The sequence below is a fragment of the Equus asinus genome, chromosome 21, assembly GCF_041296235.1.
Source record: "Equus asinus isolate D_3611 breed Donkey chromosome 21, EquAss-T2T_v2, whole genome shotgun sequence".
Taxonomy (NCBI): domain Eukaryota; kingdom Metazoa; phylum Chordata; class Mammalia; order Perissodactyla; family Equidae; genus Equus; species Equus asinus.
In genome coordinates, this window is record NC_091810.1 from 56,092,326 (window position 1) to 56,106,842 (window position 14,517).

A 14,517-nucleotide genomic window follows, 5' to 3' on the forward strand; every position below is an offset into this window, starting at 1 on the left:
AAACATGCCCAACTGATTTTCAACAAAGGTAGAAAAGCAGTTCAGTGGAGGAACAAATTTTTAAGAATCCTGCTAGAGCAATTGCCCATTTGGTGGCAAAAATAAATAAATAAAAGAACCTGTACCTAAACCTTATACTTTATATAAAAATTAGCTCATTTAATTTAAATTACTTAAATGTAAAATTTTAAACTTTTAGGGAAAAAATAGGAGGAAATCTTCAGGACTGAGGGCTAGACAAAGAGTTTTTAGACTTGACACCAAAAGTGCAACCCATAAGAAATAAAATCAATAAATTGGAGTCAATCAAAATCAAACTTTTCTCTCTGCAAATAACTCAGCGAAGTGGGTGGAAACAACCTATAGACTGGGAGAAAACGTTTGCAAACCAAATATCTGAGCAAGAAGTTGTATCTAGAATATTTAAAGAACTTTCAGATGTCAACAATAAGAAAAAGTCCAGTTACCAAAGGGCAAAAGACATGAACAGATAGAAAGATATTCACTGTCACTTGCCTTTAGGGAAGTGCAAATTAAAACCACCGTGAGTTCTTACCCCTCTGCCTATCAGAGTGGCTGACATAGTGATAACACCAAGTGCTGGTGAAGATGCAGAGAAACTGGATCTCCCACACATTGCTGCTAGGAAAGTAAGATAATAAAAAAGGTACAGCCATTCTGGAAAACAATTTGCTAGTTTCTTGAAAACTAAACATGAGCTTCACAGTAGTGCATTCTTGGGCATTTATCTCAGAGAAGTGAAAGCTTAGGTTCACACAAAGACTTGTACAAATATTCTCATAGAAGTTTTACTTGGGATAGCTCCAAATTGAAGCAACTCAAATTTCCTTTAACAAGCAAGTAGTTAAACTGTGGTACATCTATACCATGGGATACAACTAGTAATAAAAAGCAAAGAACTATTGATACACGCAAAAACTTGCATGGATCTCAAAGTAATTACGTTGACTGAAGAAAGCCATACATATTGTATGCTTCCATTTCTGTAACTTACCTGAAATGACAAAATGGCAAACAAGGTAGTGGTTGCCATTGACTAGGGGTGGAGGAGGGAAAGAGTTGGCTTTTGCCATGAAAGGGATCTTTATAATGGAACTGTTATGTGTCTTGAGGTGGTGGGTGTCACCAAATCTACCCATGTGATAAAATAGCATAGAACTAATTGCGCGCGCACGCACACACACACGCACACACACACACACACAAATACATCTAAAAGCAGTAAAATCTGAATAAAGTCAATGATTATGTCAGTGTTAATTTCCTGGTTGTGATATTCTGCTATAATTATGCAAGATGTTTCCATTGGGGAAATTCAGTGAAGTATATATGAGATCTCTCTGAGTTGCTCTTACAACTCAACAATATGAAACTACAAATATCTCAAAAGATTCGTTCACATGTGAAAGAATGAAGTTGGACCCCTACTCACACCATATATAAAAATTAACTCAAAATAGATCAAAGACCTAAATGTAAAAGCTAAAACTATAAAATACTTAGAAGAAAAAGTAAATGTAAGAGCTAAAACTATAAAAATTCTTAGAAGAAGCATAAATCTTAGGACCTTGGGATAGGTAATGGTTTTAGGTATGATACCAAAATCACAAACAATAAAAAAAGTAGATAAGTTGAACTTCATCAAAATAAAAACTATTTTATGCTTCAAAGGACACTAAAAGAAAATGAAGATAATCCACAGAATGGAAAAACAGTTTTGAAAATCATATATCTGCTAAGGGACTTGTATTTAAAATATATAAATAACACTTAGACTCAATCATAAAGAGACAGATGACCCATTAAAAAATGGGCAAAGGATCTGAACAGACTTTTCTCCAAAGATATACAAATGGGCAATAAGCACGTGAAAAGACACTCAACACCATTAGCCGTCAAGGAAATACAAATGAAAAACCACAGTGAGTTACTACTCCACACCCACTAGGATAGTTGTAATTAAAAAGACAGATGGGGCCAGCCCAGTTATGTAGTGGTTATGTTCACACACTCTACTTTGGCAGCCTGGGGTTCACTGGTTCGGATCCTGGGCACAGACGTACACACTGCTCATCAAGCCGTGCTGTAGCAGCATCCCACATACAAAAAAAAATAGAGAAAGATTTGCACAGATGTTAGCTCAGGGACAATCTTCCTCACCAAAAAAGAAAGGCACATAACAACAAGTGTCACTGAGGATGTGGAAAAACTGGAACACTCATACATTGCTGGTGCTAATGGCAGCTTTGGAAAACAGTCTACCAGTTCCTCAAAAGGTTAAACATAGAGTTACCATGTGACCCAGCAATTCCACTTCAAGGTATATACCCAAGAGAAACAAAAACATATGTCTGCACAAAAACTTCAACCCAAATGTTCATAGCAGTATTATTCATAATAGCCAAAAAGCGAAAACAACTCAAATGTCCGTTAGCTGATGCATGGATGAACAAAATGTGGCATATCCATACAACAGAAGATTATTAGGCAACAAAAAGAGATGAAATACTGATACGTGCTACAGCATGGATGAATCTTGAAAACATTAGGCTAAGTGAAAGAAGCCAGTTACAAAGATCGTATTTTATATGATTTCATGTATCTGAAATGTCCAGAATAGGCAAATCCCAGTGAGACAGAAAGCAGTTGATTACTGGGCAGATGCTGGGGGTGGGGAGGAGAAGATGATGGCAAGGGGACTGCTAACGGGTTTGGGGTTTCTTTTTGAGTGATGAAAAAATTCCAAAATTGATTGTGGTAATGATCACACAACTCTGAATATACTAAAAGCCATTGAATTGTACATGGTAAATGAGTGAATTGTATGGCAAAGGAATTATATTTCAATAAAGCTGTTACAAATAAAAGTTAAAAAAATAAAAAGGTTAAAATGCTTATAGTATAATTATTATTTCATATCGTACATTTTAATACTCACTGAAAAAATGCTTTCTCTCCCATCTGTTTAGTCAATAATGATTGGGACACAGACAAGTTCAAAATGTTCCTTAATATCTTCTAGGAAGTGGATTTTTCCTAAGCAAGTTAATAGTAAGCAAGAACGTAAGGGATGTGCCTCTGAAAAATCACATTGTTTCCACACCTCTGGATGCACACACACCTAGATGCATGTGTGCATGTACTCAATATGCATATGAAGTGTTTGTTGGTCCTCTGCTTGTTACAGGCCCTTCTTGACTATCGATTAAAGAAAGGACTGCAGGACTTTCTTCTGATTTTGTGCTTGAGCCTTTTTTGAGTTACCGTCTGCATTTTGAAAAAGGTCTATTCAAAAAAATATTCAAGTTAGTCAAGCTTCGCACTCAGATTGATGTTCCATCATGAAGCCAAATTTTACTGCAGTTCTTGAGGAATACCAACACCATCTTTGATGAAGTTTAAGTAGTCCTTTTGTTAATTTTCAGCTTCCTAATGAGGATCCTGAAATTTTTGAAGTCTCATCCAAGTGTCTGTCTATACTGGTGCAGCTGTATGGCGGGGAAAACCCAGACAGCCTGTCTCCTGAAAATGCAGAGAGCTTTGCTCATTTACTGACATCCAAAGAGGACCCAAAGGAGCAGAAGCTTCTGCTGAGGATTCTCAGAAGAATGGTGAGTCCACACGGAAACTGGGGCCAGGGTGGGTGGCTTTGGTGGCAGCCAGTGGACTGGGTGTAGTTGTTCTCTTTGACCTAATTTCAGTAAAATAACTCCCAGTTACCTTCTCCATAGTCACCCATTGTTAACACTTCTATCTTCTGCCCATGTCTATCTGCATAGACACATATCTTTTCTGAACCATTGGAGAGTAAGTGAGGGACATTGTGCCTCGTCACCCCTTAATACGTAAGTGTATATTTCCTGACAAAGTGGATATTCTTTTACTTAACTACTGTAATCAAAATCAGGAAATTTAACATTGATACAATTCTGTTACTAATCTGCCATCCATATTCCAGTTCCGTCAACTGTCCCAATAATGTCCTTTATAGCTTTATTTTCTGGTATAGAATCCAATCCAGGATTGTATGTTTTCGTAGACATGTGTCTAATCTGGAATGGTCCTGCAGGCTGTCTTTGTCTTTCATGACATTTTTGAAGAACATACGCTGGATATTTTGTAGAATCTCCCTCAATTTGGGTGTATCTGATGGTTCCTGATGGTTAGATTCAGGACAACCCCAGAGGAGGGATGTGTCCTTCTCAATCCATCACATCCAGAGGCTCATGATGTTGATTTGCCCCTTCCTGGTGAAGTGAATTTTGATCACTTGGTTCAATCAATGTGTAGTTATTATTTTTAACTTTGTAATGGTTGCAAAATGAAGATTTTCTAACTCCACCATTTCTAACTCCCAGTATTCTACTGTACCAAAAACTTTCCTTTGTTCCATTTATTTTATTTTAAAGATATATATATATATAATTGATGTTTATTCTAATGTACTTTGAAGACTGACTTATTTTCTTTTTACAATAAATCTCTTCCTACTAGTTTCGAAGGCCATTATTTATAGTAGCTATTGTTGAAGTTAATAAACAAGTGGAGGTCCCGTTAGTCTATGTCATGTTCTGGCTTGTCAGTCTGTTCATTTCTAGATCCAATTATCTCGAGGGGTTCTTTGGCAGTGGAGGCTATAGACGCTCCAGGGAGTTATATTCAAGATGATTTTTGTGCCAATTTGATAAATAGATGGCTGCAGTGCGTGACCCAGCTAAATCTGCATGGCAGGTTGAGTGACAGAACTAGAAGGGAGATACAGAGATTTACCCTCCTCGCTGCTGTGTTAAGCTTTTCTGCAGCCATGGCTTCCCCCACCCCTAATGAGACTTACAATGTCAACGGAGTCGTTACCTGAGTGGCAGGATGATGATATGGTCTAGGTGAGTCTCCCAAAGTGTAGGAGGAATACTTCTGGGGACAGTAGATCTTGGAGACGGTACACCAGCCTAGCGCTAGATGACATTGAATCACGTAGTAAGGCAGATGTTTCCTTTTCAGTTTTTTTTTGCTCTTTCTGATGATTTAAGGTGAAAGTCTCAGTTTGGTACTACTGTGTCTTTAACACCTCTCAAATCCTTCAGAATGTCCTTTTAACAGTGAGTAGGCCTCTCAGACATTCAGTTTTTACAGTAGAGATATTTCTTTAAAAAATAATTCAAGTAAAAAAGATGAGTCAGTGTGAAGACATATACTGGAGAATGTAATAATAGGTGTGATATGTAAGTATGGCAATATTCTGAATTTGGTAGGGAATGACAAAAGCTTGGGAAATATTGACCAAATATCTGATATGCTTAACTTTGTAGAGATATCCACCATTTCTTATTTAAAACTCTAGGATTAGGTTTGTTTTAGGATTCATAATTTTCAGATCTTTTTGGCATGGTGCTTATAGTCTATATGATATGACTCCCATAGGAGACACTGGGCAGTGCCATGATCAAGCACCGTAATATTTCTGCAGTAAAATGGATAAACATTCACATCAAGTGGGGAAATAAAGACTAGACATGGCCCCGTGTGGGTTAAGTCAGGTTTTGCCACCAAATATGTTTTTGAACCAAACTTATAAAAAAAGTTTTGATTTTCAGAGCTCTCTAGATTTCAGAATTGTGAATAAGAGATCATGAACCTGTCTTTGGATATAAATTACATCATTTTCTAAAACACTGATCAAATTTGTCATACAGAAAACAGATTAGACCACAACTTGGTCAAAGTAACCAGACTACACCATCTTTGAGTTTATTTTACTTCCTAAAATGAGTTCCTTATGGTTTCTGACCTACTACATAGAGGGCCAGGTAGAGTTTGTTTGTGGAAGAAAAGTTGAATCTAAGTGACTTTTACCTGTTTATGGAAAATAGATGTAGTTTCTGGTGCTGGTCATCTTTTTTTTTTTTTGGTAAAAAATATATAACATAAAATTTACCATTTTAACCATTTTTAATTTTGTAGTTCAGTGGCATTAAATACATTCACATTGTTGTGCAGCCATTACCACCACACATCCACAGAACTCTTCCATCATCCCAAATGGAACTCGACTCATTAAAGAATAACTCCTCATTCCCCTCCTCCCAGCCCCGGGTAACCACTATTCTTTTTTTTTTTTTTTTTTTGAGGAAGATTACCCCTGAGCTAACTATGGGCAATCCTCCTCTTTTTTACTGAGGAAGCCTGGCCCTGAGTTAACATCTGTGCCCATCTTCCTCTACTTTTTATATGTGGGATGCCTGCCACAGCATGGCTTGGCAAGCGGTGCCATGTCCACACCCGGGATCCGAACCGGCAAACCCCGAGCCACCGAAGTGGAATATGCGCTCTTAACCGCTGCACCACCAGTCCGGCCCCACCATCTTTTTTTAAGCCCTGATAGTGGAGTGCCCTCCTTCCCCTGAAGCTGAGTGAGCCTGGATGGTGTCAGAGAGGGCGACGCTGAAGTACACTTGGCCGCATAGTTTACAAGGCCAGGTAATGAGCATGTCAGTGACTGGCACACCATGGTTATTAGAGAGTCGTCTTGGGGAATAATGTGGCAGATCTCTCCCTATGAATCACATAAAAGGCCATGGATTCTTGAAATACCTGTTTAAAGTTTCAGTCTTTGATAGTTACTTTCTAAAACCACATTCTCACTAACAGATTCAAGAAATAGGATGTCGAATTTGTGCTAATGGAGTTGGGATGTGTTTCGCCCCTGGGGCACTCTTCCTTATTTAGTCTGTGTTTAGAACATCCAGAGAATGTCGGGGAAGCCTAAGAATTTAATTATCTATTGTAATTTGCCAGGAAGCTGGGAGCCTTTATAATTATACTTTCTGCTCTACTTTAATAATGTAATGGCAATCCTTCAAGTCACTCCCAAGTTCACCTATCCCTTAAACTTGGTATCAATGGGAGTTTTCCCTGAGTAATGATTGTAGATTAGCTACTTGTCTCTTAATTAAAGCCAGCTTACTCCGACACTCAAAATATTGACCACACATAAACCTCCACAAACTTGTTCTGTAAAACTAGCTTAAACATCTACTATTGACTACTCTATGAAAGCAGAGAAGCCATCCGTGGCAGAGTGATTGTAACGTGCTGACATTGCTAACTCCTGTCGCCCGCCCATCTATAGAGGCGGCAGGAGTGCGATTTCTCTCTGAAGATGATTAGTATTAAAGATTATTGAAAATATCCGTCTCTTGGAGACCCTTTACTCTATGGCTTTCAGAAAATCTTACTGTGCGCGCCATCATCTTTCTTCCAAATTCTCATGTAGGTCCCCAGGTCCTTTTCATTCCACATGGGAACGGAGCTGTTCTGTTGCTGAAAATCAGTGTAATGGCATTTCTTCACGTACAGCGTCTTTAAAGCTTTGATGAGACCAATGCGCAACCTGCATTCATTCTTTTTCTGTTTTAGGACCAGGGTGAGTTGTAGATTTAGGATCAGAAAGGACCTAATTTCTATTAGAAAAGAAAAGAAGTATTCCTTGAGGTATAAGAAAGGCAAAATGATTCCTCTCTCCCTCCTAGCTTATTTTTCTCATGGTAAGACCCTTCTGTTCTTGATGTATTTTCTTGAAGGAAAAACAGGGAGAGATTGATGCGAAACCAGTGAAATTTTTAAAAGAAACAGTATGTACTCAAATGAGTAAAAAGTAAATGTAATAAAATTTTCTGAAATCTGGTCCCTTAGAAGATTCTCCTGAAAGTCTGAGAGGATGCTCTTAAGAGTCTCCCAGAGGGATCTTTCCCAAAATCCGTAGTTACACTGTAACTATGCCGTTACACTGGATAAATGTTCTCTACCAGTGATTGCCGTAGGATCGCAAGTTAATTGGGAACCCTCTGAATGATTTGGTTGTCTCTTTCCAACAAAGAAAAGAAATATCTCGCCTAGAATTTTTACTTAATTCCCTGAGGAAACATGCCTGAGATTTTGAGCAAGACAGAGTCAGGAAGCAAATGGCCAGTGGAAGAGAGTCGTTTATGGCCAGTCATTCTCAGGACTGACTTCTGTGCTGCTCTGAGGGAAACAACAGTCCCCTTAATTGCCTGAGGAAGTGTGTGCATCTTTGCTGTAGGTTTCCTGAGGATGTGCATGTCACAGAGAAAGCTTCCTTAAAATCCACTTTGAATGTGTCTCATTCTCCCTCATGTTTCCTACAAGGGCTGCTCCCTCCCCGCCTTCTCACAGGAAGCTCCTCTTGACTAGGCTGGTTGCCTTCCTGTCCTCTTTCTCAATCTGATGTTGTGGCCCCCGGGCAGCATAATTTTCCTTCTGTTTGACTTCTTGTCTCAAAAGATTCACCTGCCCTCTTGCAGAAATTCTGGCAAATAAAATTTGTTCCCTAGTTTCTCTAAAAAGCCTTCTCCTTTTTCAAGTTTCCGTTGTCATTGATGACAATTTTACTCATCTTCTCATTATGAAAAGTTTCAAAACCACAGAAAAGTTGAAAGAATAATATGACAAGCACCTGTGCAATCAAGCATTGTTAACATTTATTTTACCACACTTTTTATTTCTCTGTGTGTGTGTTTCCTGAGTCGTGTAAAAGCATCATGACATGTGGCCCCTAACTACAATAACATTGTCACACCCAAGAAAATTAATAACAATTTCATAATATCATTAATATCCAGCTCATATCTGATTTTCATAGTTGTCAAAAAATGACTTTTATAGGTTTTTTAAAATCCATATTCCAGTGAAGGCTCCCATACTGAATTTAATTGTTTTCTTTGTCTCTTTTAATCTAGAAGAGTCTTTTTGCTTTTTCTTTTCCCTCTGAAATTAACTTTTTGAAGAGCCTGAGTCAGTTGGGTGGTTGAATGTCAAGCATTCTGGAATAGTATGGTTGTGTCCTCCTGATGTTTTTGGTTAGAATATCTCATCGGTAATGGTCCCTCATGTTGTATCCCGTTAGGAAGCATGTGATGCCAGGCTGGCCCACTTGCAGTGACGCTAAGTTTGATTGCTTGCTTAAGGGGGTGTCTGCCACATCTCTCCAGCATGTTTCCCTTTGTGATTACTAAGTGATCCTTGGAGAGATACTCTGGCCCTGTGTGAATATCTGTATTCCCCACAACTCTTTAAAGCAAAGGGTAAAAGCTATAAAAATGGGATAATGTTTATGGAGCAGAAGAAATAGTGAATTTTAAGTATGAAAGAGAGAACATTTAAAATGTGGACAGGCCCAATCTGCTATCCTTGGTAACAGATATAATATCCCTCAAAAAGAGAGAAGACCTGCCAGCAATAATACTGCTTCTTTCCACAAGAGTAATTCATTGAGGATGTAGCCAACCGAGGAGGAAAAACAGAAAAAGGAAAAACAGTAGCTTACTGTGAGGAATCATTTATTTATTTAAACCTTTAATATTCCTATTTATAGGGACTTATTATCTGGTTCAAATTATAGTGATTATGAGTTACTTAGGAGTTTTCCTGATTTTTAGTGATCATTCTGACCATCATCAACCCCGCTGTGCAGCTGTTGCTGTGCAAAATGCCGCAGACTCTCTTGGTAAAGTGAAATTTCTTTAATGACGTGCTTTTAACAAAACCATTCTCAAAACAGTGACCATTCAAAGCATGTTAAGTATTAGGATGAACATGTTTGAAAAATACTTCCTGTGGGCGCAGACAGCAAAGAAAATTATTCTGGGGGCCCTTCCCTTATGAACACCTACATTAAATGTTTCTAATTTTTTTATTTTTAAAATAATATTTTAAATATAATTTTATTTTATATAATCTATATTAATTTTAAGAAATCCATCTGCTTAAAGAAACAATAGTTCATAATCTACATTATATTCATAGGAATATGTTTCTTTCCTTAAAAAGAATGTTTTCAAGTAGATACACTGTATGTAACAAAGAACCAGAGTTCGGTTTTGTGTTTTCAGTTTTTAAATAATCATCGAAAAATCTAAAGATAAAAAAAACTCAGTTGATATTTTAAATATTTATCTGAGAGAGTATTTTAAATTCAAGCTGTTAGATAAGTTGAATTTAAATGTGTATTATGATGTCTTTTTTTTTTTTAAGCCGGTGTTTTGAATTCAATCAAAGAAATACTTGACTAGGTTTAGGTATATGATTCTGCAGTATTGTTCCAGAATAAGTGATACTGGGAAACTAAGCATTTAATGTGAATTCACTTAAATTAGCCACCTCACAATTACGGCAAATAATGACAAAATGTTTGATTGGGACTTGATCTCAAAAAATAAAACTAAAATTTATTAAAATGAATGGATTTTGTCTTTTAACATAATGAAGGCATTCTTATAATGAGTTATTTCGCATTTTGTAATACTATGCAGAAAAATTCTTCACTAAGACAAAGTGACCACTCACTCAACATGTAGCTATTGTGTACCTACTTGGTGGCAGACAGAGTTCTAGATGCTGGGGATACAGCAGTGACCAAAACAGAAAAAAATCCCTGCTCTGCTGGAGCTTACTGGGGAGAGAGAGATGATAACCACATTTATTAAGTAAACTGTGTTATATTTTAGACAGAAAAGGACTACGAAGAAAAATATAAAAGGAAAGAAAGGTAGGAAGTACAGCAGGACATTTGCAATGTTAGGTAATGTGGCCAGGGGAGGCCACGGTGAGATGATGTCTGAGCAAAGACCTGAAGGAAATGGAGGAAGCAGCCAGAGGATATTTGGAGCAGGGCACTCTGGGCAGGAGACAGCATTTGTTAAAGCTGCAAGGCAGGTACATACCCAGCATGTGCTAAGACCGCAGGGAAGCCAGTGTGTCCAGAGCAAAATGAGCAAGGAGGAGCCATATAAGATGTGAGAGAGGTAACGGGAAGGGCGTGTGGTGGAGGGCGGAAGTCCTTAAGGCCCTGTAAGCCCTTGTAAAGACTGGCGTTTATCCTGAGTGAGATGAGAGGCTTTGGAAGGTTTTGAGCAGAGAGGTAAGATGATCTGGTTGCTGAATTGAAAATAATCATTGAAGAGGGTGAAGGATAAGAGATGTCAAAGGTTACTGCAATCCAGGAGAGTCCTGATGATGGCTTGAAGTGGTTATATTTTGGGTAAAGCTTGAAAGTATCAATAGAATTTGCCAATAGTTTGGATATGAGCTGTGAGACAAAGAGAATAATCAAAGATGATTCCAATTTTGACCTAAGCCAAAACCTAGATGGGCCAAAACTTAGGAGGAGCTGGTTTAGGGGGAGAGGGGAAGTTGGGAGGTCAGTTTGGGACATGTTATGTTTGAGCTGCCTGTCAGACATCCAAATGAGAATTTCAGGTTGGTTGTTGGATCTATAGGTCTGGTTGTCCAAGTAAGAGAGGTCTGAACTGGAGAGAGGAATAGTGGGAGTTGATCAGAATGTCGGATGCCTGAATGTGGATTCTGGAGGGCTCAATTAAGAGTACTGACCAGGTCTAGGGTAAAACCACAGGAGTGAGTGTCAGAGTGCAGAGGAGGACAAGATCATTGGAGGGAAAGGCAAAGAACTGAGTGGTGCTAGAAGGATCCTCTCTATGGACATTGATATTACCAAGCACTGTGACAGGAGTAGTGTTGAAGACAAGGACAGTGAGCTGGGTTCCCAGTGATCCACAGATAACTGCAACAGGGAAGAGTAGCAGGTGGTATTCTCTGGTGACATTAGATTTAAAGCTAGTAGTGGGGGGGGGGGCCGGGGGGGGTTATGGAGGAGGGATGGAGAATGGTCAGGAAGCAGCAATGAGAACCAAGGAGCCACCTCCAGGCCTAGTGGTTCAACTGTGTGAGAGAGAGCAAGAAAGTCAAGGGAACATCCTGGAAAGAGATTGAGGATGCAGGAGATTTTGCTGGTGACTATCCAAAGGGCACAGTGGGCAAGGTTCAAGTAACAAGGAGTCCAAGAAAGGGATACACCGAGGCAAGTGGGGATGAGAGCCCAGAGGAAGGGGGTGACCTGGGAAACCTGGGCTTTGCATGGTGACTGCCATAAACTAGGATAAAGTGCATAATGAGATTGGCCTTGACTGTCACGGCCAGACAGGATGAGTGAGGCTGTGAGTGAGAGGCGAGAACCTTGCTGGAGCCTGCAGAGTTCTGGGACTTCTCCTGACTCCAGCCAGGACAGAGGTGACCCTACCCAGAGTGCTTGTGCTCCCACATCCCCCTGCCCATGAGAGTCAGCAGAGGGCTGGTTTTACTCTGAGCATGCGGTTCCCACCTGAACCCTGTCAAGGGACCTGTAGCTGAGTCCTTTCTCTCCATTGCATGGGGTTCTACCAGTGATCCTAGGCTTTTTTGTGTGTCATCTTTCACATTATCAAAATTGCATGATGGCACATATAACAGCCTTCATATTTAGCCTTCCCAGCACCTTCACAAAATGGGGTATTTTTTGCATAACTGTTGAAGATCTTTATTAATTTTCCATTGCTATTCAAATTAGTTTTCCCTTTTGAAGTGCCTGTCCTGTCTTCACACTTGAAGAGATTTTTCTGTTCTTCAGCTGGTGGTCACCCACTCTTGTCTGTCAGACCTTCACTCATCAAAGGCTTTCAGTGTGATTCTTCCATCATCAGTGGCAATGATTTAGAGAAATCCCTTACCTTTTGCAAGATTTGAATTTTCACTTTGCAATTGATTTGTGTATCACAAAGATGCTGACTAATAAAAAATATTTTGCTTAGGCCTGAATAGGCACTTCCGTGGTGAGTGCTTGAGAGCCAACCATCCGTCAATTTATCAGTGAGCTTATTCATGCCCCAAGGACGTGTGCTTCCCAAGTCAGTCAGTTTCTGGGGGCTTGGGTATTGAAAGTAAATGTCTGGATGATAAGAACCCTCGGCCAGTCTGTAACTACCCTTTCAGCTTAGCAAAGCTGCTGATCCCATATGCAGGCACAGTTTCTGTTTAAGAATTTGCCTTTAAAATCAACCATCACGGCGGCTGGCCTTGTGGCGGAGTGGTTAAGTTCGCGCGCTCCGCTGCAGGTGGCCCAGTGTTTTCTTGGTTCGAATGCTGGGCATGGACATGGCACTGCTCATCAAACCATGCTGAGGCAGCATCCCACATGCCACAACTAGAAGGACCCACAACAAAGAATATACAACTATGTGCTGGGGGGCTTTGGGGAGAAAAAGGAAAAAAATAAAATCTTTAAAATCAACCATCACAATAAATGACCCTTCTGATCTCTATCAGTTTACTTTGATCTTTTAACATTTTCATTTGTAGATTTGAAAAGTAAAGCTGAGCCAACCACATGATCTCCTTCCACTATTTCTCCTTAGAACTTTAGGAGTTGGATGAGGAGTTTAAGTGGCCCGCCCATGCAGTACAGAGAGCCCAAGTCTCATTAGCATCTTAGGGGTTTGAGCCAAACCTCCTGGACCAGCATCCCAGTGATACACATGGGATTGTTACTGAGACCTGTCATAACTTTTTCTGTTTCAGGGATTAGCTTTTTCCAACACCATTGCTAAAGGAAAGGTTTTGAAAGTGTTCTTGGGAATTATTTCTTGTGGCATCTTGCTTTCTTATTGCATTTGAAAACATGCCACTATCATGACCCTCCTTGAAGCAAATAATGATTGGGATTCTCATTTCAAATTATCCTTGCCTCCCTTCCCAATTTGTACACAGAATATATTTATCCTTTCTTCAAAAGGAATCCCAAAGTTCTACACAGTGTAGTTGTTTTCAGGGTATTAAAGAACTTTATTTACTATAAGCTGATAGTACTTGCTTTCTTTCTGTGAAACATCTCTAGAAACATTATAGATTTCATTAATTGGGTCTCCAAAACATTTGGTTTTAAGTATCACAAAAGTTTTGATGCCACTTGATTTTTTTTTTGATTCTATCATTATTATGTCAAGAAATGAGGCCTGTTTATAAACTCCACATGAACCTTTTGTGTAATGGTTATGAGCAGGTTTTAATGAAATTTGAGAGTGTCTCTAGAGATCACAGATACCGGGGCCTTTACCATTGCAGCTTTGCTTAGCAACCTGGAAGTCATTACACTTCCAGGCTTGGTAATAACATGATATACTTTTCTTTGCCAGTCCCCGATGAAAATGTAATGGAAATAATCCCTTTCTAAAGGTTGCACTCTATGAGTGGGTGGTGAAATAGATTTCTTTTTTCTCTTTTCATGGTCTGGGCAGGTTTTAAAACAAGTATTGTTTTCTGAATGTTGCATGTGACAATGAAATATATTCTAAGATGATATTCTTGAAAAGAAGGCCTGCTGTTCTGAAATAGTGATTGTAAATACCATAGAAATTGTTAACGTACATCAGTGTACCTTCAGCATGTTGAAAAGATTTGATTTATTAGTTGACCACCAGTTAATGCAAGAATGTCTGCTTATTCCTAGTTCATTTATTCTATTGAGGTATTTGCAGGTATTAAACAGGTTTTGAAGGTATAGTAAAACTTTATATGCTTTATAGTAATAGGAGCAAAGCCTGTTTACATTAGTGAAAAGTGTGACACGCTATTTTTGAAAAGATATTTTTG

The 14,517-nt window shown here is 39.0% G+C and overlaps 1 protein-coding gene across 9 annotated transcripts in view; it reads left to right on the plus strand.

Moving 5' to 3' along the window:
- Positions 1 to 14,517, plus strand: part of ULK4 (unc-51 like kinase 4) — a 499,972-nt gene that overhangs the window by 379,478 nt on the left and 105,977 nt on the right. For all 9 annotated transcript variants that reach the window (XR_011496460.1, XR_011496461.1, XM_044754392.2 and 6 more), the window contains one exon: positions 3,447 to 3,632. Coding sequence is in view for 7 of the 9 variants with exons in the window: in XM_044754392.2 (XP_044610327.2) it covers positions 3,447 to 3,632 (186 nt within the window). In the remaining 2 variants the exon portion in view is untranslated. The remainder of the gene's footprint in view (positions 1 to 3,446; positions 3,633 to 14,517) is intronic.